The sequence below is a fragment of the Sturnira hondurensis genome, unplaced genomic scaffold, assembly GCF_014824575.4.
Source record: "Sturnira hondurensis isolate 20B ecotype Veracruz unplaced genomic scaffold, ASM1482457v3 Scaffold0000880, whole genome shotgun sequence".
Classification (NCBI taxonomy): domain Eukaryota; kingdom Metazoa; phylum Chordata; class Mammalia; order Chiroptera; family Phyllostomidae; genus Sturnira; species Sturnira hondurensis.
The window spans coordinates 5793392-5820560 of NW_028073511.1; the positions used below are offsets into that span (position 1 = coordinate 5793392).

General features: G+C 36.1%; 1 protein-coding gene across 7 annotated transcripts in view; it reads right to left on the minus strand.

Annotated features, from left to right (window-relative positions):
• The window catches only part of SUPT3H (SPT3 homolog, SAGA and STAGA complex component), a 482255-nt gene that overhangs the window by 163191 nt on the left and 291895 nt on the right, over positions 1-27169 (minus strand). For all 7 annotated transcript variants that reach the window (XM_037054117.1, XM_037054109.1, XM_037054100.1 and 4 more), the window contains one exon: positions 271-357. In XM_037054117.1, coding sequence (XP_036910012.1) covers positions 271-357 — 87 coding nt within the window. The remainder of the gene's footprint in view (positions 1-270; positions 358-27169) is intronic.

Below are 27169 nucleotides of genomic sequence, written 5' to 3' on the forward strand. Positions count from 1 at the left end.
GAATATTATGTAGCAATGAACATGCCTGAATAGCTATGTTTGGATAAGTAAATTAGTTATCAACATAGTTTTACATATGTGCCCTTGCCTGTGTTAAAAGGAAATCACTTTTCTTAAATCATTTGGTCATGTAAACTATGAAGATTAAAATATCAGTTCAGTAGTTGTGGTTCCAATTTGAAAACTATATAGGGATATTTACTTTCCCTACATATGTGTACTTAAGCACCAAACATGGCACTTTAATTCAGTAAACAATTTTTATATTACCTTATCTTTGCGCATCAAAAACAGAAGGTCTTCAGCAGATATCACCCTTGCTCCCCGAAGCTGAGAAACTTCAGCAGCTTGCTGTAACTAACAACAAAAAAATTAGAAATTTTTCTCAATAATCTAAATTTGACAGTCATGATGTGAAGAAAGATAAACATACTAAGAGTTAATAATTTGGGGGAACAATCCAGCAATCACATTACTCTTCTTAAAAGTAAAATGCCTATGTTTTAAGGTATAAAAAATGCAATTAAATTAACTTATAAGCCTACCTGTAACTGATACAATAAACAGAAATCCTTGATTTCTTTCATGCAAAAGAAAAATCATGTGCAGCTTCCAGAAATGTATTAATGCACCTGAAAATAATTTTATGAAATTGTACCCTCAATATCCTTGTGAGCAATGGTTTCACTCAGTATCACTAGTTGAATAAGTATATTATTAATCCGAGCTCCCATGCTGGTATGATTTGAAATAGGCCCATTCAGACCTTTAAAAGATCAACAAAAACAGTAGCTGTTTCTAATATCCAAAGGAAAAAAAATAGTTTTAGTTTTGGCAAGTCTTCAGTGGGCAAAGGATTCAGTCCATAAATCATAATGCAGGACTGCATTAATTTCTCTCCACACTAATCACATGCACACAAAAAGTTAACTGTGTCTGGAATGCACAACACAAAACATACTGCATGGAAAGTTAGATTCCCCCTGAAATGTTCATCTGGGCCCTTATATCTACAAAGTCGAGAGTTTTCTGGAATTTAGAAGTCCTAGAAACACAATCTTACTTGAAAATGACCTGGAAAATAAAAAGAATGCGAAAAATGATAGTTCTATTTTTTGGCACAGGCAAAATCAGTTTCTTATTTTGATTAGCTGGAAGGAACACAAAATACATCCAGCTGAAAAAAATAAAGATGCTGGAGAAAACACTACGAAAAAGTGCCTGTAACTGCTTTCAAACTTGATCAACCCATGGTGATTGCACCAAACCATTTCTACCCAATATTATAAAAATATTTACATATAAAAGCTGTTCTGAATGTATCATTCTTTGAAAGGAATAAATCTAACACATATTACTGAGAACTAATCTTTAAAAAGTGACACACTGTTATCTTAACAATTATAAGAAATCAAATATTGCATTTGTACTAAAGAAATCCTGCTTGAATGTTTAAGCGATTTTGCTAAGTAAGCTTCAAACCTTGTCTAAATACACAGACTACAAAATAGACTGTAAACTCCCTATGTGCCAGCCTTACCACTGAACTTCCTGGATACTGGTGGTTGGTATATACACATAATTCTACCTAAATATAGAAATTTAAATTTAACTGTGAACCATTCAAAAAGAAATCTTAGGGGAAACGTTTTTCAAAAAGATGATGTATCTACCCAGAAAGAAACTAAAAGTTTTCAGCAGGAAAAATTTAAACATATTTTTCTAAAACCTGGAAGAGTACCAGGGAAATATGTATACACAGCTTTTCCCCCCAAATAAAACATTCCTATCACAGTCTAAATTATTGAGCTGGTCCCCCAATTTTTTTTCCTGTAAGATGGCTCTACGTTTGCTTAGTTGTCTTTAACTTTATTCAAAACAATTCTGTTAGATTGTATTGTGATAGCTGTCATGTCAGTGTGCATTTAAAAAACTTATCAAAATTGGTGAATTTTTATGTAACCATTTAAAAATTGAAGATGGGAAAAATAAGCAACATTTTTGACATATTATGCCTTATTATTTCAAGAAAGGTAAAAATGCAACTGAAACACAAAAGAAGATTTGTACAGTATATGGAGAGAGTGCTGTGATTGATCAAACATGTCAGAAGTGGATCGTGAAGTTTTGTGCTGGAGATTTCTCACTAGACAATGCCCCACAGTTGCATAGAGCAGTTGAAGTTGATAGTGATAAAATAGAGACATTAACTGAGAACAATCAACGTTATACCATGCATGCAGGAGATAACTGACATACTCAAAATATCCAAATCAATGAAGTTATTGCTGAAAATGAATAATGTGTCTTTTATTTTACAGAAAAAGGGACAGCTTTCTCCCAGACAGAAAGGCAGACAGAGGCTATTTCTCCTTTTCTGAACCCTCCCCCCACAGCACCACAGAGCTGGTAGGTGGGGGCCATATTTGAGACTCCATCAACTTGGTTCCTGTGGTTTGCCCCTCCTAACTTACAGCCCACCACAGCTGATAAGAGTGGCTTTTCCATATGAATGGCTGGTCTCAGCCAAGGCTTCACATCTTCTTTAATCCTCTCAAGCAAGCAAAAACTAGCCTCAGGAATTCTCTTGCCCCTGTACCTCTGGCTAAGCAGCCCCAAGCCCAGAACTACCAGCAGCTAGCTTTGGATGACAGTTTGGTTTTGTCTGGGAACTTCCAAGTGCTGCAAAGTAGCAGTCATCTGCAGACTGCTTTGTAGCTCATACTGGGTGGCCTCAGGTGAACACAGGTGGTGGCTGACCCTTGCCTGCACCAGCTAGAAAACCTCAGAGCCTGTGCACCCAGTGGACAGCTGCAGACCAGACCGGAACACCATTACCCTGCCCCTGCACAACGGTCCTCCATGGAGGGCGGAAGTTGATAGTCAGTGGTCACGACCAGTCTTCACAGCTGACTGGCTTATGTAAATCCCTCTCATTGATCTGCCAGCAGCAATCTAAGCTTGACTGCAAGAGGAGAGTGTACTGGGCCCACAGGAAGGATGCACCTTGAGTAGCCAGCTTGGGTGGTAGGGAGGCTGTGCCACTGGTGTTCTATCCTATAAGACACCTACTATATTAGGCCATGCCACCAAGACAGGGAGTCATAACAGCTCTACCTAATATTTCATAGAAACAAACATAGGAAGGCTGCCAAAATGAGGAGACAAAGAATATGGCCCAAGTGAAAGAACAGATGAAAACTCCAGGAAAACAGCTAAACAAAATGGAGGTAAGCAATCTATCAGATGCAGAGTTCAAAATACTGGACATAAGGATGCTCGAGGAATTTAGGACCTACCTCAACAGCATAAAAAAGATCCAATCAGAAACAAAGGATACACTAGTTAAAATACAGAATAATTTACAGAGAAACAACAGCAGAGTGGATGAAGCTGAGTATCAAAGCAATGATTTAGAACATAAGTAAGAAAAAAACAACCAATCAGAACACGAAGAAAAAAGAATTTTAAAAAATGAGGATAGTATAAGCAGCCTCTGGGACAACTTCAAGTGTTCAAACATTCTCAACATACAGGTACCAGAAGGAGAAGAGAAAGAGCAAGAAATTGGAAATCTATTTGAATATATAATGAAAGAAAACACCCCTAATTTAGTGAAGGAAAAAGACATGCAAGTCCAGGCAGCACAGAGTCCCAAACAAGAAGGATGCAAGGAAGCCTAATCCAAAACACATTATGATTAAAATACAAAAGGTTAAAGCTAAAGAAAGAATTCGTAAAGCAGTAAGAAAAAATCTGTTAGTTACCTATAGGGGAGTTCCCATAAGACTGTCAGCTGATTTCTCAAAAAAAAAAAAATTGCAGGCTAGAAGAGACTGGCAGGAAACATTCAAAGTCATGAAAAGCAGAGACCTGCAGCCAAGACTGTTCTACCCAGCAAAACTATCATATAGATAAAGGAGTTCATATCACCAAACCATTATACAAAATGTTAAAGAAACTTATTTAAGAAAAAGAAGATCAAAACTATGAACAATAAAATGGCAATAAACATATCAATCAACAATATAATTTAAAAAACAAACTAAGCGAACAAGAAGAAGAGATAGAATCGTGGGTATGGATAGTGTTCTGATGACTGCCAAATGGGAGGGATGTCTGGGAGAATGGGTGAAGAGGGGAGGGAATTAAGAAGTACAAATAGGTAGCTACAGAATAGCCATGGGGATGTAAAGTACAGTCCAGGAAACGGAATAGCCAAAGAACTTATGTGCATGACCCATGGACATGAACAAAGGGGTGGTGACTGACTGAGGGAGTGGGCCCTGCTGGGCTGGGGATGCACAAAGAGGAAAAATTGGAACAACTATAACAGCATAATAAAAAAAAACAATTAAAAATTAAAATATAACTTCGAAACAATTTTCTCAAAGAAAAATGATCTGTAATTATCTTCATATAATACTTATTTCCTAACCTAAGCAGGGAACTTATGTGCTCCATTTGTAATATCTTAATTGCACTGTCAAGAAATTTTTTTCTTTACCTTCTTCAACTAGTAACTTAACATTCTCACCTCCCAACTTCCTTTTGAATAGTATCCGAAGGTGCAAGACTACCACTCCCAACAGGTAGTTCTTAAACCTTAAACATTGACATTCTATTTCCTCTCGATGATTTTCAGTTTTACCATTTATAACAAAAATGAATTGGGCTAAATGAAGTCAATAACCCATGCATTTGGCCTTGTCCTACATAAATTCAGCAGAAAGATTTCTCTAGAGTTCCAAAGGTTTTAAAAGTACGACAAGGTTAATTTGATGATTTCAAAATCATTAACATCCTGAAAGTACTCCCTTTAAAACCCTCATGTTGCACTTCTTTCCTTTGTTTCGTGGCTAACACCTTGGATCTTTCATTTTGGATAAAAATATTAAATAAATACATACATACATCCATACAAAGAGGCAGGAGTTGTTGAAAGCTATGTGATGAAGAGGCAAAATCTAGGGGAGGTAGTCACCCTGTTTACAAGGTCAGATTCATATATTTCTTTTCCATTTCAAATGGATAACTATGTTTTTACTGACTAGTGTAAGAATTAATAATTTTAATAGTAATGGCTACCATTTATTGAGACCTAGTTTGTGCCAGGCACTTTGCTATTATGTTATAAGTACTTAATTTTAATTTTAATGTTTAAGTTAAAACAATGTAACATTGAAAGTCCAGTAATACTCTCAATTCTATAATGCTAGAAAGTAACACCTGCCACACGACTTTCCAATCTACAATTCTGCTTCCAGAGGCAACTACTTTCGATGTTTTTTCTTCTTCTGTTCTTTACATCCATACTTGGAATATGCTTATAATACTTGTTTTATTTATATTCAGCTTTTAATACTATCAATAGACTTCTTACTATAGAAGATGAAAATTTAGTATTCTCATACACCTAATTAACCACTTTCTTTCTCCCCTTTTGATTTTATTTATAAATTTTGATTGTTAAATTAATATCCAGTTTACATTATTGTAACTGGTAAGTACTCTTATAGCTTGATCACTATAATCAAATTTCTTTTTACAAATAAAAAATTAGGTAATTATTTCTTTGATTTTTGCTTTATTTTTTGTGAACATTATTTCATTCCAAATTCTCTGAAAGATTTGAAACATAAGACTTCTTTCCAATTTCACTGTTTTTGTTTTTCTCAGAGACATCTCAACTGGAGCCCTCTGGGCTCTCTTTATCAATTCCATTTCAATCTATTTTTTTTATCTTATTTCTTGTTCTTTCTTAATTAACTTCCTAATTTTGGTAAATCATATTTTCACGAAGTTTCCTTTTTTACTCTTCAAAAATCCCTGTCTGCTAAATTCAACATCTGGGTCATCTTGGAGTAACTTCCATTTTGCCTTTTCTCTTGGGTATGAATCATATTTTTCTGTTACTTCACATTTTAAGGAACCTGGGATTTTTATCTGATATTGTGAATGATACAGTAAGGAGTCTGGATTCTGTTATGTTTCTCTAAAGAATACTGATTATTTTTAAACACACTGTTTACTAGACTATATCTGCTTCCTCCAGTGGTAGGTTGCAGCTAAAAAAAACACCTATGATAGTTTTTTGAGAAAAGATGCATGGGAAATAAAATTTTTTAGGTTCTGTATGTCTGAAAATTCATTTATACTACCCTCTACTCAACAGATAATTTGGTTGGGTATAGAATTTGAAATTAAACCATTTTTGTCTCCAAATTTTAAAAGCATTGCTCCATTGTCTTACAGCCTAAAATGTTGCTGTTAAAAAGTAATTTTTTTTTTGTGGGGGTGGTGGATTACTAAGCCTTTGTGAGATTTATTTCCCCTCTGAGGAACTTTTACTATTGTTCTCTTTGAATTTGAAGTTCTGAAATTTCATGGTGCTGTTTCTTGCTGAGGGTTTTTCTTAATATATCTGACTGATACAAGATTACTGTAATATTGTATGTATATATTCTTGTCCTCCACACCTAGGAAATTTTCCTAGATTACTCTTGAAAATTTCTTATGTTTTCTGGGTTCTTCTAAAATATCTATTTAGTGTCGATGATCGTTGTGCCTGGTGTGATTTTTCACACCACAGTGGTTTTCACTCAGTCTTTCNGATTTATTTCCCCTCTGAGGAACTTTTACTATTGTTCTCTTTGAATTTGAAATTCTGAAATTTCATGGTGCTGTTTCTTGCTGAGGGTTTTTCTTAATATATCTGACTGATACAAGGTTACTGTAATATTGTATGTATATATTCTTGTCCTCCACACCTAGGAAATTTTCCTAGATTACTCTTGAAAATTTCTTATGTTTTCTGGGTTCTTCTAAAATATCTATTTAGTATCGATGATTGTTGTGCCTGGTGTGATTTTTCACACCACAGTGGTTTTCACTCAGTCTTTCTAGAGAATAAGCCTATACTATTTTGTCAGAACAACAAAGGGAGAGTTGACTACCTATGTGCTTTCGGGAGGGCTCTGGGATGACACTGCTCCTTCACTTTCTACCAACCCTGCTTCTCATTTCCCCAAGGCTTCTTTCTTCTTTCAATCCTGATGTGTTCCAGGCTCCAAGGTTTCATTTCTCCCAGATCTGTTAAACCTTTAGCATTTCTATCTACTTTTAAACTTTCAAAATTTTTTGAAATTGCTCATCTGGCATTTTATGCTCTCCCATTTTTATCTTTGTAGGTTTATGCCATTTAACCTGATTATATCGGCATTTGGTGAGGATTTAAGGAAGTATCTGAGGATAAGGACTTGTATCAACCAGGTTTAAACAGAAGCTGATGTTCTTTTTATGCTAACATTTATTGAATGTACTACCCTATGCTCCATGCCTTCTATATATTATTATATCATCTAACCCTCACAGCAAATCTATGAGAGATGTCTTGGTACACAACACTGGAACTAAATTATAATGCCTATAATCAAGCCATTTGTCTTTCTCTGGGAGATTAATTTCTTACTCAGAATACAGACAAGTACGATCACTAAATTGAGTCTTACAGCACACAGAACAGTCTAACCCTGAAAACATTTATTTGCCTTTTTCATTGTTGGCAAATAGGTGGCTGCCAAAAAGAAGGTTTGGATCAAAACATCCAGGCCAAACTGCTTCATGCAGACACAGCTTAAGGATTGAGAACTAAACACGTGTTTGAAAGGAAACAAATTTGTAACTAAATATAGTCAACGTTTAGTATACTCTGTCTAATTTTTCATATGATAATCTGGTTTGATTTCACCCAAATACAGATATTTGACTTACTATTTTCCTATCATATAATCTCCTTATTCTTTATTGGTGACTGGTCTTCTACTGTCTTAGACATTTGAAATATAAACAAACACATAAATTGATAAAAGATGTGCCTAACTTTTTAGAGTTTCATCGTAATTCTTAACACAGTTAAGTTTAAAAAAAAAAATATATATATATATATATGGCATTATCAGTATCTCATAGCTCAAATATATATATATTTTAAACATATATAAGTTTAAACTTATATATAAGTTTAAACTTATATATAAGTTTAATTCATATATATATGAATTACTAACCCACAATCAATATAGCCTGCACAGCTTAAAAACTTTCCATAAATAATGAATGATTATATTTACTGTATGAAAACAGCAACTTTGACAAAGAACTAATTCTTTGCTTACTCTTATTTAAATGTAAAATTTAGAGAATAGCAACCATTTGAAAGTTTTAAACTATTCTACATATAAATATTCATAAGCAACTTTCAAGTCTAAACACACCAAGTTGTGAAAGCAAGCAAAATGATATTTTGTAAATTTTTAAAAGTTGAAATTAAAGTGATAAACAAGATTATAGTTAAAATATTTATTATCTTAATTTCTACACCATACTAAACTATGCTACAGTTTAAACACTATACTATTAACCAATAATGCTATTATTAAACTTTATTATTTAACTATTAAATTAAAATACCATTTAACTATTTAAGCTAAAATACAATTAAAACTGTAGAAGATGGAAGCATATCTTGAATTTGTTCAACATTATACACAGCTACCTTTCTGTTACTCAATAACTGAAGATTGATACATTTTAAATGTCCAAAGATGAACATTTCAGTTGCATTTCTTAAAATTTTAGAGTATAAAAATGTTTAACAGACTATAAAATGCATACTTTACTTATCTACATTCAATAATAACTTTTTTCCTTTTCTTATTTCTTGGCATCTTTGTGCCTTCCTCTATATTCCCTTGTGTTTACATTTATAAAAGGCTTCTACTGAAAGGTGCAATCATTATTTATTGGGTTGACTAAAAAGTTGCATTTAGTTTTTTCTGTACAATGGTTGTAGTAGTGCTTAGCTGTTTTTAAGTTCATTTGAGACAATTTTGTTAGATTGCATTATGACATCTGTCATATCAGTGTGCATTTAAAAAAACATCAAAATTGGTGAATTTTGTGCAGTTATTTTAATATTAAAGATGAAAGAAAATAAGGAATGTTTTTGGTATATTATACTTTATTATTTCAAGAAAGGTAAAACAACTGAAATGCAAAAAAAGATTTGTGCAATGTTTGGAGGTGCTGTGACAGACTGAACGTGTCAAAAGTGGTTTGCAAAGCTTCTTGGTACTATTGATACTTAGGCCAAATAACTCTTTGCTGTGGGGCCGTCTTAAACATTGCAAGATGTTTAGCAGCACCCCTCCCTCTACCCACTAGAAGCCAATAGCGGGAGTTAGTTGCCATACTCAAAATATCCAAATCAATAAAGTAATTGGTGAAAATGAAAAACATGTTTTTTATTTTATGGAAAAAAACTAAACTACTTTTTGGCCAAAGGATTAAAAGCTATACGTAAAAGACTGTGTTAATTACCATTCTCTGGAACTCTTGTCTAATTTTTCATAAGGCAATCTCATTTCAATTCATCCTAAAATGTTCAGGAATGAACAGGTCTTGTACTAAGCCTTCATGGTCAGACAGGGTATCAAAAGCACTGAATCACAGCAGACCACATGCAGACCAATGTAATGGTTAGAAAAGTTATCAAATGGGAAGAATAAAGTAATGCTAAAGAACAATCATGAGGAATGAGGAAAACTGATTTCTAATTTTATCTCTATTACCATCATCCTTGTTTTGGCAAAAGCAACTTTATAAATGTTTTGTTGAGAAAATACAAGGAGAAAGCACCAACTTTGGGATTTTAGAATTACAGCCTCTGAGGCTAGCCTTCAGAACCTGGTCCGTGCACCGTGCACGAGGCGGGCAAGGCTCTGCTATGATGTTCAGTTCGGGTGCATCTTCTTTCATCAACACCGTGTGTCCTGAAGAGTGTTCCAGGGCATTTAGATTATCACCTCCACTCATGGTCTAACTCAGCAGATTATCTCCACATATAGTGCTGCACAAATTGATTTCACAAGCAGTTTAACCAAGACACTTAAAAAATTGTTCCTTCATTTTCACAAAGAACAAAGGCTATTATTGGACTATTACCACTAATCACTTACTTTACCATAACAAATTTAGTATGTAAACGATTTATATGGATGTATACACACAATATGTATCTGTGCCTACATATACACTCATACATTTGTGTATATGTCATTAGAATCACTTTCTTAAAAGTTTGAAGAAAGTAACTCTCATCTAAAGAGAAAACTACATGAGCTTCTTTTGATAAAGAACTAACAGCTTCTCTCACAATTCTCATGTAGAATCACCTCAATGTGAAATATAATGCATATATTAGTGTGAGTGTATTTTTGAAGAGACAGTTTTGAACAGAACAGCACAGCTGATCTTTCTGGTCCTCAGTCCCTTCAAGTGGGAACTAAAAAGATGGGGCATCAAATGAGCTCCAAAGATCCTATTGGCTTTACGTTATGATTCCAGTACTTAACCCTAGTTACAATTTATTTTTGGCTCCATAATTAATCACTTACATCATTGAGAGAAGAAACAGAAAAGTAGAGTCACAAGAAGAAATAGTAGAACTTGGTAGGGTGCAGATGGGAGTCAATTTTCAAAGGAAAATTGACTCAGTTATACCACTGAAAACAGCAACCAATCCAATTTAGCATTAATGAGTTATTTTACCATGTTTACCATGGTACACAAATCAGCAGGTGATATAGTTCATTATTCCAGTATCCTACCAAATAGTTCAATTAAATTTGAAAGCCAAAGATGCTTGCAAAATGGGATTAAAGCAATGCAATTACTAATGCACAAAAGAGATTGGTGCCTATCCGTTTCCAATTTGCCCTATGCTTTAATCATATGATGAACAGATATAATTTGTATATACTTCCCCCTCAGTTGTCAGAGAAAGTTGCCCTTATTCAAATTTTGTATCCAAATCAATGTTGTATATAGTATCTGTCAAATTAGATGTAGTGTATGTAAAGTCAAATGAAAAGTCAGGTTTCCGAGGCTCAAATGTCAGTCCTATAGTGCACTCAAGAATTCAAAAGGTGATGAAAAATGGTTCAAAAGATGATAAAGTAGAACCCTTTCTACACTCACAGGTCACTGTGCAGATCAAATGAGATAATGTGGTGCAGGCAGTCAGGGAACTCACACACTGTAAGAGCATACAGTATCGCTTAGGGATGACTGGTTCTTGGTTAGGAACAAGGTGAAATGGCAATCTATATAAGAAAAGAAAAAAAGAGTCTATTGATACTTTGGTAAACAGAGAAAATGTTTTAGATTTGTTACCAACACCAAAACCAGGATATTCTTGAGATTCACTCACATCAGGATAAAATGGCACAGCCATGCAACTGCACTGACAGTCTCATTCTGAGCAAGCAGACAGCATGGAGACAGAACCCTGTATCCTTCGAACTCGGGAGAGGCACCACAGCCTTTCTGGGGTCTCCTCTAACTCCAGCACTGACCTAGTATCACCTACTTTCCATTGTGCTTCTTGGGACTTTAATAACTTCAGCCAGCTTACCACTTACCACCCTGTTTTGTAAAGACATCTTTACAGTAAGCCTTCCCTTCCAGAATGCAAACTCTCCATTATGTGTGTTAGAATGAAGTGAATGGTAGTTAAGCCATCTGGCAAAAGCTGTGTAAGACAAGAAGCTGTGTGCCTGGTTTATGGAAATAGGCACAGGACTAGAGGAAGAAGGCTGAGGACTATCGGATCCTAGTTGAGGCTCTGTGTGTATGTGGCCAATAACTACATGTACCTGAGACTGTACTAACGAAAACAAAGAAAGAAATACAGTAATTATAACAGTTATCATGTAGGGATATTAAAAAAACAACTGAGGAAGGAAAAAATAAACACAGAAAAGGTAATGCCCAAGAAATACTGGTTTTTTATTTCTTTGTGTGGATTCTCAGGGCAGTGATATTACTAAGAGAGACCACAAAAGGGCAAATATTCAAACTATAGCCTTGTAGATGAGGGCAACATGAAATAAGCAAGCATGGAAGCTAAAGATTTACTATTTTTAACTGAACACTGGACCCTGGTTTGTTCAGTATATATTTATTGAACACCTAGTAGAGGCCAATCACTGGCTCAGATCAAAATTATACCAACCAGAAGCAAGGCAAAGCAAGCAAGCAAACAAGAAAAAAATCAAAACATAATTCCTAATCTCAGAGACTTTATAGTCTGTGCTTATTTTTTAGTTAGGATGTGCAATAAATGACAGTAGATGTTATGATTATTATAAAGATTTTATTTTAAACAAGTTGAACATGCTTATGCTAAAAATCAAATGGGACAAGTACTTAAGTACTTATAAGTATGTGACTTATAAACTATGTTGGAGAATATATTAAGCTAACACATCTGCAAATGTTCCACAAGGAAGCCACAGACTACATTCAAGTTACCAGTCTGAACAGAGTCTCAAAGACATTGCTAGATTATCTGAAATGTCTAAAGAAAATATGCTGGCTCACCTGGTGCAGTACTATTACATTTAGCCATGATAAATTTACAGCAAAAAGGCAAATCGAATTGTGCCTCCTGGTCTCTAATCAGGACCTGGAAAAAGCCCTCAAGTTTTAGAAGTTACCTGGTTGAATCTCAGCCGATATATGGTATCTGGGGCATCACTGGGGATGACCCATGTGGGATCATTGATATTTATTTCAATATATGTTTACCAGTCAGGGGCTTGGAAGGAAAAAACATAGCATAGTTAAATTAGACAACTGAATAAGAGTTTAACCATAAAAGAGTTAAATAAGAGTTTAACCATATATTTACAAATATCTGAGGAGGGTTCAGGGAAACTGCAAGGGATAATGTGGTACCCTCCCGATCTCACAGCAATAGGCGCAGAGCAGCAATTTTCAGCCGGTGTGCCACAAGAATTTTGAACACATGTACCACCTGACTATTTAGTCAGGGGCACTGACCGCTTTCCCCTTAGACTGTCAAATGAAAAAATGACAATAGCCAACACAACAAAAGCTGTCCAATATGAATGCCCTGTCTTACACCATAAATATACACATAATATAATAGAGTTGCTTCTTACTGATCACATTCCATAATAAAGTTGTGTCTGATTGGTTAATTATTGGTATCAGAAATCCTTATTACATTATGCAAGTATAGGCACCTGACTTTTTTGAAAGTCACTTGTACCAAAAATGGTAGATAGTTACAAGTATATTTTTGTAAATTAATAAAAATTATACCTATTTTTGTCAGATCAGCAAGAATTATATTTTTTGGTGTGCCAGAGTTTTAGTAATTGGTTTACATGTGCCACAGATGAAAGAGGTTGAAAATCACTGGTTTAGAGAGTTAAGGGGAAGGCAGTCGTCACCTAACTCAGAAAGTTGGAGAAGTCCACCTAATGGGGATGCAACCATCCTCAGCCTTACATTCACCTCTCCTGCAGCAGAGCTGGCCGAATCAAGCCGAAGTCAAAGGGCGAGAGAGACCTGAGAATATGAGCCTCCCAGGCTACAGAAAAAGAGGGAAGGTGAGAAGCGAACCTGGAGGTATAAACGCTGGATACCCACTACCACAGGATTCTCGAAACTTACCAAAGACCACCTTGCCGGGGCTACTTCCCCCCAACACCTACAGCAGAGTGTTCTTCGTCCCTTTTAACAAATTTTTTTTTCAGATAATTTAAAATAGAAATGGGTAGAAGGTGTCCTTCTCCAAGTAAGCAACGTGATCCAGTCATGGAAATTTTAATAATAGATGTCAAGACTTAATTTAAGAAAGGGTAATACCAATAATAAGAGTAAGAAGAACATAAAGTAGCATTTATTGAATATAGTACAAGATGTCTGAAGTATTTTACATATTTAAGAATTGTTAGTTCTTCTAATCTTTGCAATACTCCTACAGATTAAATTGCATTAGTATTTTACAGATTGTTAAGAGGTAAGATGACAGCAGTTCCAAGCACTCACATGAGTCAGGCAGGACCTGAAGAGGCTGTCAGACAGCACCTCCCATGCCCACGTGTCCCAGGACCAGCGACAGCTCGCTTTTCCATTTTCCTCGTGTAAACTAGTATTTTATAGTTTCCTCATATAAACTATAATTTAAATTTGTAAAGTTCAGTAGCCTGACCAGTAAACATTTAGCATTTTACAGGACTTAAACAGAATTAACAGTTTAGTGCAGTTCTAACAGTCTGATGAATTTCTGTTTATATCCTTATGTAAATGAGTTTTGTTCTTTGGAGTAGAGGGGAAATTTTTCATATGGTCCATAACAGATTTACTCTTAAACACAGAGCAATTATTTTAAAAGTCTTAACATCTATTAAGACTTCAATTAAACTCAAAGTTATCGGTTGACGTTTCAGATCTGATAGAAGCTGTGTGAACTTGTGCTAAGTAATGAATGTGTCCTACCTTCGATCCATTTTTAATAGAGATGGGATGGCACTTGTATTTCAGGGTTGTGTAAGGACCATATTCAATTGTACACACAAAGTGTCTGGCGCAGTTTCTGATACCAGATCCTCGAGGAAAATTCATTCCTGTTGTACCCCCATCATTTTCTGTTCAGAAGGACGTCGGTAGGAGCTCACGTGGAAGGCATTAGCACAGAGCCTACTGCGCCCTGCTCGCTGCCTCCTCACAGGGGAGGGTGGAGGTAGGAAGGGGAATTCTCACTAGCTGGCTAGATTCAGGTGCCATATCTTTACAGATTCTGGTGTTTCCCCTGCCCCCATAAATACTTATGCCATGTATTTATTTAAGTAATTTGTTTAGCTATGTATTTCCATAGGCATAGCTATGAATTAGAACCAAAAAACGACCAAAAGTGATTTACTTTTGTGGCACTGCCAAGTTGTAAATAAATGTAAATAGTTACTATAGATTCATAAGAATCCACAGGTAGAGAATTTACCTAGCATTATTCATTTTGTCCAAACCAGTTAAAGTTAGCATATAGCTTAAGTAATTAACTGAAACAAGAAATAAAAAATAAAAAGGGATAAATTGGAGAATTAATCCAGCTTTACCATCACAAAATACAACTTCTGGGAGAGAAAAAGGAGGTAAGAAGTTATTAAAAAAAACAATTCAAGAAAATTTCCCAGAACTGAAGACCACAAGATTCAAAATTGAACCTACTAATTGCTAACACAATGGACGAGAAAGGGCATACCGAGTCACAGTCACTTGTTCATTCACAGATATTTATTGAGAGCCAGGCACAATTCTCAAGGACAGGGATATGACACCAAACAAAATAAGGAAAGTCTATATTGTCATGGAGCTTAAAGTTTAATGGTGAGGAGACAAACAGTAAACAAATTAGTGTGTCATAATTATCCCTATGCCAAAATAAAAAGAGGTTTCTCTTCTTTTTCTCCTTCCCTTCCCCTCTCTAAAAATAAATAAAATCTTAAAACATTATAAGTGGCTCATGTGATCATAAGTACAAATTTAAGAAACTGTAAATTATCACTTTATACCTCTTAAAGTAACAGATTTTAAAATGCTACTAATACTCTTGGCAAGGTGGAATGTAAAGTAGTAATTCGTTACTAGAGAGATACAAAACTTAGGGGGAGATTTCAAATCATGTACTAAAGAAGTGAATGCCCTCTGACCCCTTAATTCTATTTCTAGGCACCTATCTTAGAAAATAATCAGATATTATTAATAATTAATGAACATGGATGCTATTTTGTACATTATTTAAAACAGTAAAATACTGGAAAGGCATTAAACTTCCATTGATTGAGAGATGACCATTCACAATAGAATTTTCATTGCCATTTTGGAACATGTTTTCAAGGCTATTCCACATCAAGCCTTCTAATGACAGAATGTCATATTTAAACAGCTGAATACAAATTGAATGTACAGTAATAAGGAAAACATTACACTAAAATTTTATTTACAGAAAAAGACAATAAGAAAATACATAACACTGAGTAGTTTTACCTAGATGGTAAAATCATAGCTGATTTTCATTTTATTTTCCTATAGCTTTTTCAAAATCTCTACCATTAACTTTTATCACTTATAAACTAATATAGTTACTGTTTTAAAATCATCTCTCCAGATTTAAAAAATAAGTGACTGTTTAACAGGAGAATATTTCATCACTGAGGAAATTCACGCTAGAGCTCATATTTGTGAATTTTGTGAAACTGTCCATAAAATGTTGTGTGGAGGAAAGGAAAACCACAGTAATTCCATTAGATTCTCAAAGATACCCATGACCAACCACTAAAAGATAAAATTTAAAAATATACACATATACATAGATTTTCATTAAAAAAATGCAAGCTACTTTACAAAAACCACTCAAGTTTTACTTGTAATGTGAACAGTCCAAAACCGGTCTTCCTGGGCTTGACAGGGAGACTGTCGGTTGTCTCACTCAGAAGGGTATCTAATTACTCAAGTCACCCTTCCTTCGATCTAAGTACTTCCTGATTTTTTTTTAAAAAGATTTTATTTATTTATTTATCTTTAGAGGGGAAGGAGAGAGGGAGAGAAACATCAATGTATGGTTGCCTTTCATGTGTCCCCTACTGGGAGTTGGCCTGCAGGGAACCTGCCTACAACCCAGGCATGTGCCCCGAATGGGAATCGAACCACGATCCTCTGGTTCACAGGCCTGTGCTCAATCCACTGAGCTACACCAGCCAGGGCTTAAGTACTTCCTTCTTTGTACAGGTTACTAGCATTAAACATAGGACAAGTTGTAAAACCAAGTCAAAGAGCTGTATGTATAATGCTCACCAATACCTCATACATAGATGGATATGGGAACTGTCTGAAAATAAAATGCCCAATGATTACAGTAGTTATTTATATTATCAGACTGCATTTTGGTTTTACATCATTTTTCATAGTAATTAGAATTGAATATTTCACCAGAACAAAAAAGTCAAAATTTAGTAATTCCTACCTCATTACTTAAAAAAAATCACTGAATAAAACTGGTTGGGAAAGTGCCTGAGTTTATTTTTGGCTTTAAAATACACAGAAATAGCTATCACATTCTACACAAATGTAAAAGAATCCCCTGGTTGTTATTTTGTTTGAGGCATCAGGACTTCTTTATTCTAAATCTGCAATTACCTTTCATGATGCAAAGAGAAAATTATTTCTCAAGATGAACAAGATAAGTAAATATGGCATATAAGATATACAAATACAATCTGAAGAGAAAGCATGATTTTTAAAAGGTTTAAACATTTCTCATGGTACAAAAACCAAAACTTAATTTGATAAGGACTAAATTGTCAACTAGTTAAATTCCACTTCACTGTGTATATATATGTTATGTCACTGATTTTTTCTTTTTAGGTGATTAATAGCTACAAAAAAAAAAACAAACCTTAGTATATTTTCAAAGTAGCATCTAATTTAGATTTAACCACCAGCTATTTCCAGGGAAAAGTTACATTTCTGTTCTCTAAAGTATATTTTTAATTAACATTTATTTCCCAAGAACATTAATTGGAAAGGGCTAGTTCACTTCCCTTAGTGCAGAAAGGATCTCATTTAGACTTTAAAAGGGCCTGGAAGAAAATAAACAAGTCTGCTGAACATAATTTCCCCTTCACTCCTGAAAAGTTATGAAATGAAATTTATTGTTTAATTACATTGGATCAAGAAACAGGAAGAAAGAGATGCATTTAAGTCACAATACCACTAAAAGGACAGATTACTACACTTCCTCTGAGAAGAGAAGTGTTTTAACATGTGGATGGGCATTATCTAAACATTCCAAATCTACTTGTCTACAGGTGTGAAGGCTTGAAACCAAAATCAGCATCACAGTATCAAACGTCAAAACTGAGGGCAGAAACAAAAAACTACTTGCTAGGATATTCTTATGAATATTTCTGTAATATTAGAAACTTGAGTTTCTGCTCCAAAATGTTTGTTTTCATCAGTTTTTTAAAAAAGAATAACACCAAAACTCTGATATGCATAGATAGCTAAGACATTTTATTAGACAAGTAGGATTTATCTTTCCTAGGCTTGAATAAAATTTACGAGATATTCCAAATTTAGTACAATGATTATGGGAATAAAAATAAAGGCTTTCAGCATTTTTGGCCTGCAGTAGGATCTTGGGTGGGTAAGATTCCGTCAGGGCACCAAGAAGATGGACAGTGATGAGTGGATCAGGCACAGTCACTGACTTCATATGGTCTGCATCAGAGGTCTGCAAACTTTTTGTGTAAAGGGCTAAATAGTACATATTTTCAGTTGGAGGCTATACACCCTCTGTGGCATCTACTCAGGTCTGTCACTGTAGCATGAAAGTAGCTATAAACAATATATAAGTGAATGAGCATGGCTGTGTTCCAGTAAATCTCCAATCACAATAATAGGCAAAGGGCCAAATTTGGCCCTTGGGCCTGCTTGCTGGCCCCTGGCCTACAGTATCATGGGGAAAATATGACTAATTATGTCAGGAAAAAATGCTATGCTATAAAGTAAAACAAAACAAAAAGCAACCTCAAAACTCAACATAAATTTAAAGGTTTAAATATGCAATCCATATATATGCAGATAAAAATATGAGGAAAATACATTATTTGTTGTATTTGCTACTTGTTTTTTAAATATTTTACTTATATATCTTTAGAGGGGAAGGGAAGGAGAGAGGGAGAGAAATATCAACGTATGGTTGCCTCTGCTGAGGACACACAATGTATCATGTGTCCCCTGCCGGGAACTGGCCTGCAACCCAGGCATGTGCCCTGACTGGGAATCGAACCGCGATCCTCTGGTTTGCAGGCCTGTGATCAATCCACTGAGCTACACCAACCAGGGCTTTGCTACTCAAGTTTTGATACGACTTCATCAACTTTTATTCAAACAGCATTCAGAACTTTGACAGTTACTTGCAAAGTATATATTTGCAAAGTCCTATTTCCTCCAAATACTTTTATCCTTATGAACATAGACTAGAAGCTCCTATAAAAATTCTTGAACAGAAATTTATCCCCTTGAGTAAACACACTAATACTGTATTTTTACTATGTTCACATGTGCTCTCAAATAATGAACTAGATGATTGTGAATGCCAACAATCCTGCTGAATGACAGAGAAGCCCCACAACTTTAAGATGTATGAATAATTAAATATACTGAGATGATAGGGAAATCCAGAATACAATTCACAATAAGCTACAAACTTTGAGTTTGTTATATTTACATTAACTATACTCCCTTTCCTCTCCTGAGATTTTTCCCTACTTTATATGTGTGCTAAAAAATGGAGCATAAAGTTCTTCATATGCAATTTAGTTTTTCCATTTCAAAAAGAGGGATAGCATTGATTTTAGCAAAAAAATTTCAACAGAGAACAGGTAGCTATTTGATTCTTGTCCTACATTAGTAAGGCTAAAGCAAGCTTTGGCTTTCAGTTTCTCTTTATTGATTCATTTATTCAATAAATATTCCCTGAGTGCCTACTATATGAGGGGGAGCACCCCCCAAAAAACCCCAGAATTATCTTGGGGAAGGCAGGCTCCTGGCAGTACAGGCTTACCCTGCTAGGTGAGTGTTCTAGGAACCCATCTGCATTAGTGTACCAGTTGGCATTGTTGTGAGAAGCTGCAATCTGCTTCAGTGAATTTTTTGAAGACTTAATGCATTTGCCTATTTTACGATGAGTGATTTATAAGTGCACCTGCCCACAAAGCACTAAGTATTATGCAGTTTTTGACCAAAAATGTCATGAACCCCTGTGCCCACCCTCCCCCTTCACCTGATCTCACCCCGAGTGACATTTTGTTTCCTTGGATGGAAAAAGTCCTCAAAGGGAAACCTTTTGCCAATGTGGAAGAGGTGAAAAAACAACAATAGAAGTATTAAAAGTTATCAAAATTGGTAAGTTCAAAAACTGTTTCAAGCAGTGGAAAAATGTCTTGATATGTGCATTAAGTGCAGAGTTTGCTAAAAATGACTGAAGTTTAAATGCACAATTTTTTATAAATAAATTCTGGGCTGTTTTGAGTGCCCCCTCCTATACTATGCACTGTGCTAGGAGCTAGGTTATCATATTAAAAAAAAAACAACAAAGCCATGGTCTCTGTCTTCAAGGAGCATCCTTTATACTAGAGAATAAATAAATAAATAAAATTTACGAGTCAAAATAAATGACAGAAGGAAAAAGTGGGGATTCAGAAGATGGCATCCAGGTAGGTGGAAGCTGAACCCATGTTCTGTGCCTCCACATGGATTATCAGCTGATCTTTCGACGAGACCTGAACAATCAACAAAATCTTAGCTGATATGAATTTTTGAAGCCAAGAAGTACAGAGGGCACTTTTCGCCACTGGGTAAAAGATTTTATAAGTTGAGGAGGGAATGCCCTGTGCAAGATGCCTATAGAAAGGAGAACAGAGAGAAAATGCTGTTTAGTGGCTCCCTCCCCTCCTGGAGTGGGACCCTGGTCCCACACAGGGAAACCACTAACCCTAATCAGGAGAGACTTGGAAGGAATAAAAAGTCTGAGAGACCCAGGCTGCACACAGAGAGGGTGGATGCATGTCCAAAGCTGCAGCACCAACTGGGAGAGTTCAAGAGAGAAACTCTATCTCTTAAAACTGTTGCAGGCACCAGCAGGCTGTGGACAGATCTGACTGAGAGAGACTTTGTGCTTTTTGGAGAGGGAGAATGTGCGGGGAACTGGCCCAGGGTTCAGTGCTACAATGTGGGGGTCACATAGCTCCTCTTTTAAAAGAGGAGCTAAGGTGAGGCTCATCATGAACCCTCAGCCTGTGCGTGTGAGCACATGCAGTACCTTGGTCAACAAAGAAAGCGAAGTGAAAGTGCAGTATAATCCCACTGAGTCCACCTGCACAGGAAGAACAGAAAGGATCATGCTGAAGGACTTGTGGGACCAGACCCAGCATGGCTGACGAGCAGGGGACACTGCAGAGTGGAGAGTTCAAGCCAGAGTCTCCTGGGAGAGCAACAGGCTAGGGACTGAATGGCCAGGAGCTGACCACCTGAGATTCCCTGCAGCCAGGCTGGTCCCCCCACAGGCAGGCCCCCTCCTGTGGATCTTTCGGCTCCTGAGGCCAAACTCAGGAGCTCTCTGCTTGGTGCATACCTGCAGGGGAAAGAAGGAGAAGCTCTGAAAGGGTTCTTCTTGAACTTCTTTCAAACATTAATAGGTATGTTGGGCGCTCAGGCTCTGATCAACTGAAACCTGCAGAGAGATTAAACACAGGCCAGGCAGGGGGTATTCAGGGCCCCACCCAGCCTTGGCTCTTTTACAGAGCTGCCCTCAGAGTCACTCTGCCCCTTTTACACAAATTGGCCTCTCACAGGAAATGGACAGCTAATCCACCAGACACTATACATTATTGGAAATAATCTGGGACAGACCAAAACCTGTCCAGGGGGTTGGTGAGGAAATACACCATCTTTCATGAAGACTGAACACTCCTCTCGGGGATGACGCAGGGATTCTACTCTCTTGATTGTACCAAAGGCCTGGAGGCAGGTGAAGGGGAAAAAGTGGGGATTCAGAAGATGGCATCCAGGTATTGGCAGTGCTCTTGGACATTAGATGAATCACTACTGGGCCTTGTGCTGATGGAAAGACAGCAGGGCAGAACAGTGGGGACTAGTCAAGCCTGAAGGAGACAGCCAACGACTGTGGATTGCTTGTAGTCTCCAACAGGGTCCGATCCAGAAAGAGAAGACAGTGGCAAACACTAGACTGAGATGAATTCCACCTGGAGCCTCTTCATTATTTGTGTTACTTTTCCTCCAGCTTTTTAACATTTTTTCCTTTTATTACAAGTTTGTTCCTATTATTTCATTTTTAAAATTTCAGTTTATTTCAAACCTCATATTTTACTCCTCTCTTCTTTTACTCCATTTGCCTTCTTCCTTCTTCTTATTTTTCTCTCAAATTTTTTTCCCTTTCTACAACTTGTTTCTATTCCACACTCCTATTATCTGCACCCTCCAGGCTCTCAAAACCCCCTTCTCTTGCCATTAGTCATCTCACATTCTTTTTCTGTTTCATAGAATATCTTTATTCTCTCTTCACCCTTATTAATCTTTGTTTGTTAGTAGTTAATATGGTGGTTGTTGTTGCATTTCTCAAATTTATTCCTAAATGTTCACTATTTTTGTATTTCAAATCTGAAATTTTACTGTTCTCTGCTCCTTTGCTATTTTGCCTTCCTCCTGCCCTTTCCTTTGTTCATTTTAAATTTCATTTTTCCCCCTCTTAGCATGGTTTACATTCCTCTTATTATTTCTTCTGACTATATCCTCTCAAAATTACCTCTTTTTAAATAAACATCTCATAATCTTTTTCTTTTCTTTTTTCTTTCTTATTCCCTTTCCACCTGTATTAATCTTTGCTCATTTGTAATTGACATTATTATGGTAGGTGTTTTTCTTCAATTTCGATCAATTTTGAGAAAAGGAGCAAAGGATAGAAAACCTGTTTGAAGAAGTAATGGAAGAAAACTTCCCTAACCTCGTGAAGTCCAATATTTCTTCACTATTTAAACAAATTTTTTAAACCTTGTATTATACTCTTTCCTTTTCTTACTGCATTTTGTCTTTTTCACTTCTTTTTTATAATGTAAATTTTCTTTTCTTTCTTTCTTTGCCTTGTTTCTACTCCCTACTCTTATTATTTCTCCTCCCTCTAGTCTCTCAAAACAATTTTTCTTTCCATTAGTTATCTCATACTTGTTTTTCCTTTCTTATCTTAANTTTTTCCTTTTATTACAAATTTGTTCCTATTATTTCATTTTTAAAATTTCAGTTTATTTCAAATCTCATATTTTACTCCTCTCTTCTTTTACTCCATTTTGCCTTCTTCCTTCTTCTTATTTTTCTCTCAAATTTTTTTCCCTTTCTACAACTTGTTTCTATTCCACACTCCTATTATATCTGCATCCTCCAGGCTCTCAAAAACCCCTTTTCTTGCCATTAGTCATCTCACATTCTTTTTCTGTTTCATAGAATATTTTTATTCTCTCTTCACCCTTATTAATCTTTGTTTGTTAGTAGTTAATATGGTGGTTGTTGTTGCATTTCTCAAATTTATTCCTAAATGTTCACTATTTTTGTATTTCAAATCTGAAATTTTACTGTTCTCTGGTCCTTTGCTATTTTGCCTTCCTCCTGCCCTTTCCTTTGTTCATTTTAAATTTCATTTTTCCCCCTCTTAGCATGGTTTACATTCCTATTATTATTTCTTCTGACTATATCCTCTCAAAATTACCTCTTTTTTAATAAACATCTCATAATCTTTTTCTTTTCTTTTTTCTTTCTTATTCCCTTTCCACCTGTATTAATCTTTGCTCATTTGTAATTGACATTGTTATGGTAGGTGTTTTTCTTCAATTTCGATCAATTTTGAGAAAAGGAGCAAAGGATAGAAAACCTGTTTGAAGAAGTAATGGAAGAAAACTTCCCTAACCTCGTGAAGTCCAATATTTCTTCACTATTTAAACAAATTTTTTAAACCTTGTATTATACTCTTTCCTTTTCTTACTGCATTTTGTCTTTTTCACTTCTTTTTTATAATGTAAATTTTCTTTTCTTTCTTTCTTTGCCTTGTTTCTACTCCCTACTCTTATTATTTCTCCTCCCTCTAGTCTCTCAAAACAATTTTTCTTTCCATTAGTTATCTCATACTTGTTCTTCCTTTCTTATCTTAATCTCTGTTCTCCTTTATTAATATTTCCTCATTTGTTGTTGATACTGTGACTGGGGGTGGGGGTTGTTGACTGTGGGTGGGGGTTGTTGTTGCAAGCGTGGATTTTGTTTCCTGGGTTGTTCTATTTTGTTCTGGCAGCAGCTGTACAACAGCACGTACGACATGGTGGGCAATGTGACTCACTCAGCCAGCCAGAGGGAGGAACCCACCAAACAATGATACAACAACAACCAAAACCCAACTACATCAAGAGAGCCCACATAAATGACATAAATGGCATCCCAAGAGCATCCACCTTGATCAATGAGACTGTACCACTGAGTCCCACAAGACTCCTACCATAGAAGGCCATCTGACGAAGACAGGAAGTCAAAGCATATCAACCTAATACGCAGAAACAAACCAAAGAGTCACCTAAAATGGGGAGACAAAGAAAGAATCCTCAGTCGAAAGGAAAGGAGAGATCTCCAGAAAGAGTACTAAATGAAACTGAGGCAAGCGTTCTATCAGATACAGAGGTCAAAATAATGGTTATAAGGATGCTTAATGAGCTCAGTGAGAATTACAAGAAACTGTATGGAAGCTAACAAGGAACTTACTGGGAACTGCATCAGCATGAAAAAAGGCATAGAAACTATGAATAAGAGCCAGGAGGAAATGAAGAATACAGTATCTGAACTGAAGAATACACCAGAGAGAATTAAAAGTGAGTAGAAAAAGCAGAGGATCAAATCAGCGACTTGGAGGACAAGGTAGAAAAAACACCCAGAGAGAACAACAAAATAAAAAACAACTCAAAAAAAAAAAAAAAAAAAAAAAAAAAAAAAAAAAAAACCCAAGACAGTTTAAGGGAGCTGCAAGACAACATGAAATGTAATAATATTCATATCATAGGGACACCAGAAGGAGAAGAAAAGGTGCAAGGAATAGAAAAACTGTTTGAAAAAGTAATGAAAGAAAACTTCCCTAACTCGGTGAGGGAAAAGGTCACTCAAGTCCAAGAACCACAGAGGATCCTAATCAAGATAAACCCAAAGAGGCCCACTCCAAGTAATATCATAATTAAATTGGCAAAATTTAAAGACAAGAAGAGAATCTTAAAGGTAGCAAGGGAGAAACAGCTAGTAAGATACAAGGAAGCTCTGATAAGGCTATCAGCTGATTTCTCAACAGAAACACTACAAGTCAGAAGGTAATGGCATGAAGTATTCCAAGTAATGAAAAGCAAAGGCCTACAACCAGGACTACTCTACCCAGTATGGCTCTTATTAAAATGGAAGGTGAAATAAGAAGCTTCCCAGAAAAAAAGGCTAAAGGAGTACATCTCCATCAAACCAGCATTGTAAGAAATGCTAAAGGGACTGCTTTAAGAAGTTGAATAAAAAGAGAGAGTGGGAACACAGGTACAAAAGGGAAAATGTTTATGAATAAGTACCTATCAATAATAACCTTAAAAATAATTGCCTTAAATGCTTCAATCAAAAGACATAGGGTAGCTGAAAGGACAACAAAACATAATCCACATATATGCTGTCCACAAGAGACACACCTCAGAATAAAAAATACACACACAATGAAAGTGAAGGGATAGAGAAAAATATTCTAAGCACGCAGACATGAAAAAAAATCTGGGGTAACAATACCTATATCAAACAAAAGAGACTTCTAAACAAAGGCCATACCAAGAGACAAAGAAGGTTACTACATAATACTTAAGGGAGTAGTCCAACATGAGGATATAACCCTTGGAAACATATGCACCCAACATAGGAGAAACTAAATATACAAAGAACATCTTGGAGGACTTCAAGAAAGATATCGATAGCAAGACAGTCATTGTAGGAGATTTTAACAGCCCACTGTCAACAATGACTAGATCTTCTAAGCAAAGAATCAATAAGGATATTGTGTTACTGAATGCCACTCTAGATCAAAGAGACTTAATTATTATTTATATAACATTTCACCTCAAAGAAACAAAATATATATTATTTTCAAATGCACATGGAACATTTTTGAAGATAAACCACAGTAGGGCACAAAAAAATCCTCAACACATTGAAGAAAATTTAAACCATATCGATATCTTCTTGGTTCACAACGGCTTGAAACTAGAAACCAGCTTCAAGAAAAAAACTCAAAAACATTCAAACACATGGAGACTGAGGTACACTATTTAATAAAAATAATGAATAAGTTAATGAGATCAAGGAAGGAATTTAAAAAATCTGAAAACAAATGAAAATGAACACACAAAAACCCAAAACATTTGGGACACAGTGAAGGTCATTCTCACAGAAAAGGTGATAGCAGTATAAGCCTACCTAAAGAAGAAACTTCCAGCTGAGAGAGAGGCATAGGTGGAAACACTGTGCCTCCTCACACAACCAAAATTAAGGACAACAAAGATTTAGAAACAAAAACACAACCAGAACAGATAGGGATCATGGCAGGAAAAGGTAGTGGCAGCCACACCCAGGGGCGAAGGCGGCAGAGGGCTCACCAAGGTCACAGATTGATGTGCAGATAAATGAGGCAAAAACGAGGCAAAAACGGGCAGTGAGACAGACTGCACAACCCAGGGCCTCAGCGAATGGGAAATAAAGCCTAAAAGCATTGATTGAAAAGGTGCCGGCTTCTGGGAAGTGGCAGAGGGGACTGAAATCTGAGAGTGCATGGAACAAAGACCATTGTTCCCTCTCTGACCCCGCCCCCACATACAGCATCACAACCCAGCAACGTGGGTTGCCCCACCTTGGCGAAAACCTAAGGCTCCGCCCCATACATAACAGGTGTGTCAGGACAAAAGCATTATGGCTCAGAAGGAAGAACAAATCAAAGCCCCAGAACCAATATGTTTAACCGACCAAGAGATAGCCAGCCTATCAGATGCACAGTTCAAAACAATGGTGATCAAGATGCTCAAAGAATTGGTTGATTTTGGTCACAAATTAGATGAAGAAATGAAGGCTACACTAAGTGAAATGAAGGAAAATGCACAGGGAGCCAATAGTGATGGAAAGAAAACTGAGACTCAAATCAATGGAGTGGACCAGAAGAAAGAAAGAAACTACTAAACAGAAAAGAAGAAAGAAACAAGAATTCAAAAAAAATGAGGAAAGGTTTAGGAACCTCCAGGACATCTTTCAACGTTCCAACATCCGAATTATAGGGGTACCAGAAGGGGAAGAGGAAGAGCAACAAGTGGAAAACGTACTGGAACAAATAATAAAGGAGAACTTCCCCAATCTGGCAAAGGAAATAGACTTCCAGGAAATCCAGGAAGCTCAGAGAGTCCCAAAGAAGGTGGACCCAAGGAGGAACACACCCAGGCACATCATAATTACATCACCCAAGATTAAAATGAAGGAGAAAATTCTAGAAGCAGCAAGAAATAAGGGGACAATCACCTACAAAGGAGTTCCCATTAAACTGTCAACCGATTTCTCAAAAGAGACTTTACAGGCAAGAAGGGGCTGGAAAGAAGTATTCCAAGTCATGAAAAACAAGGACCTA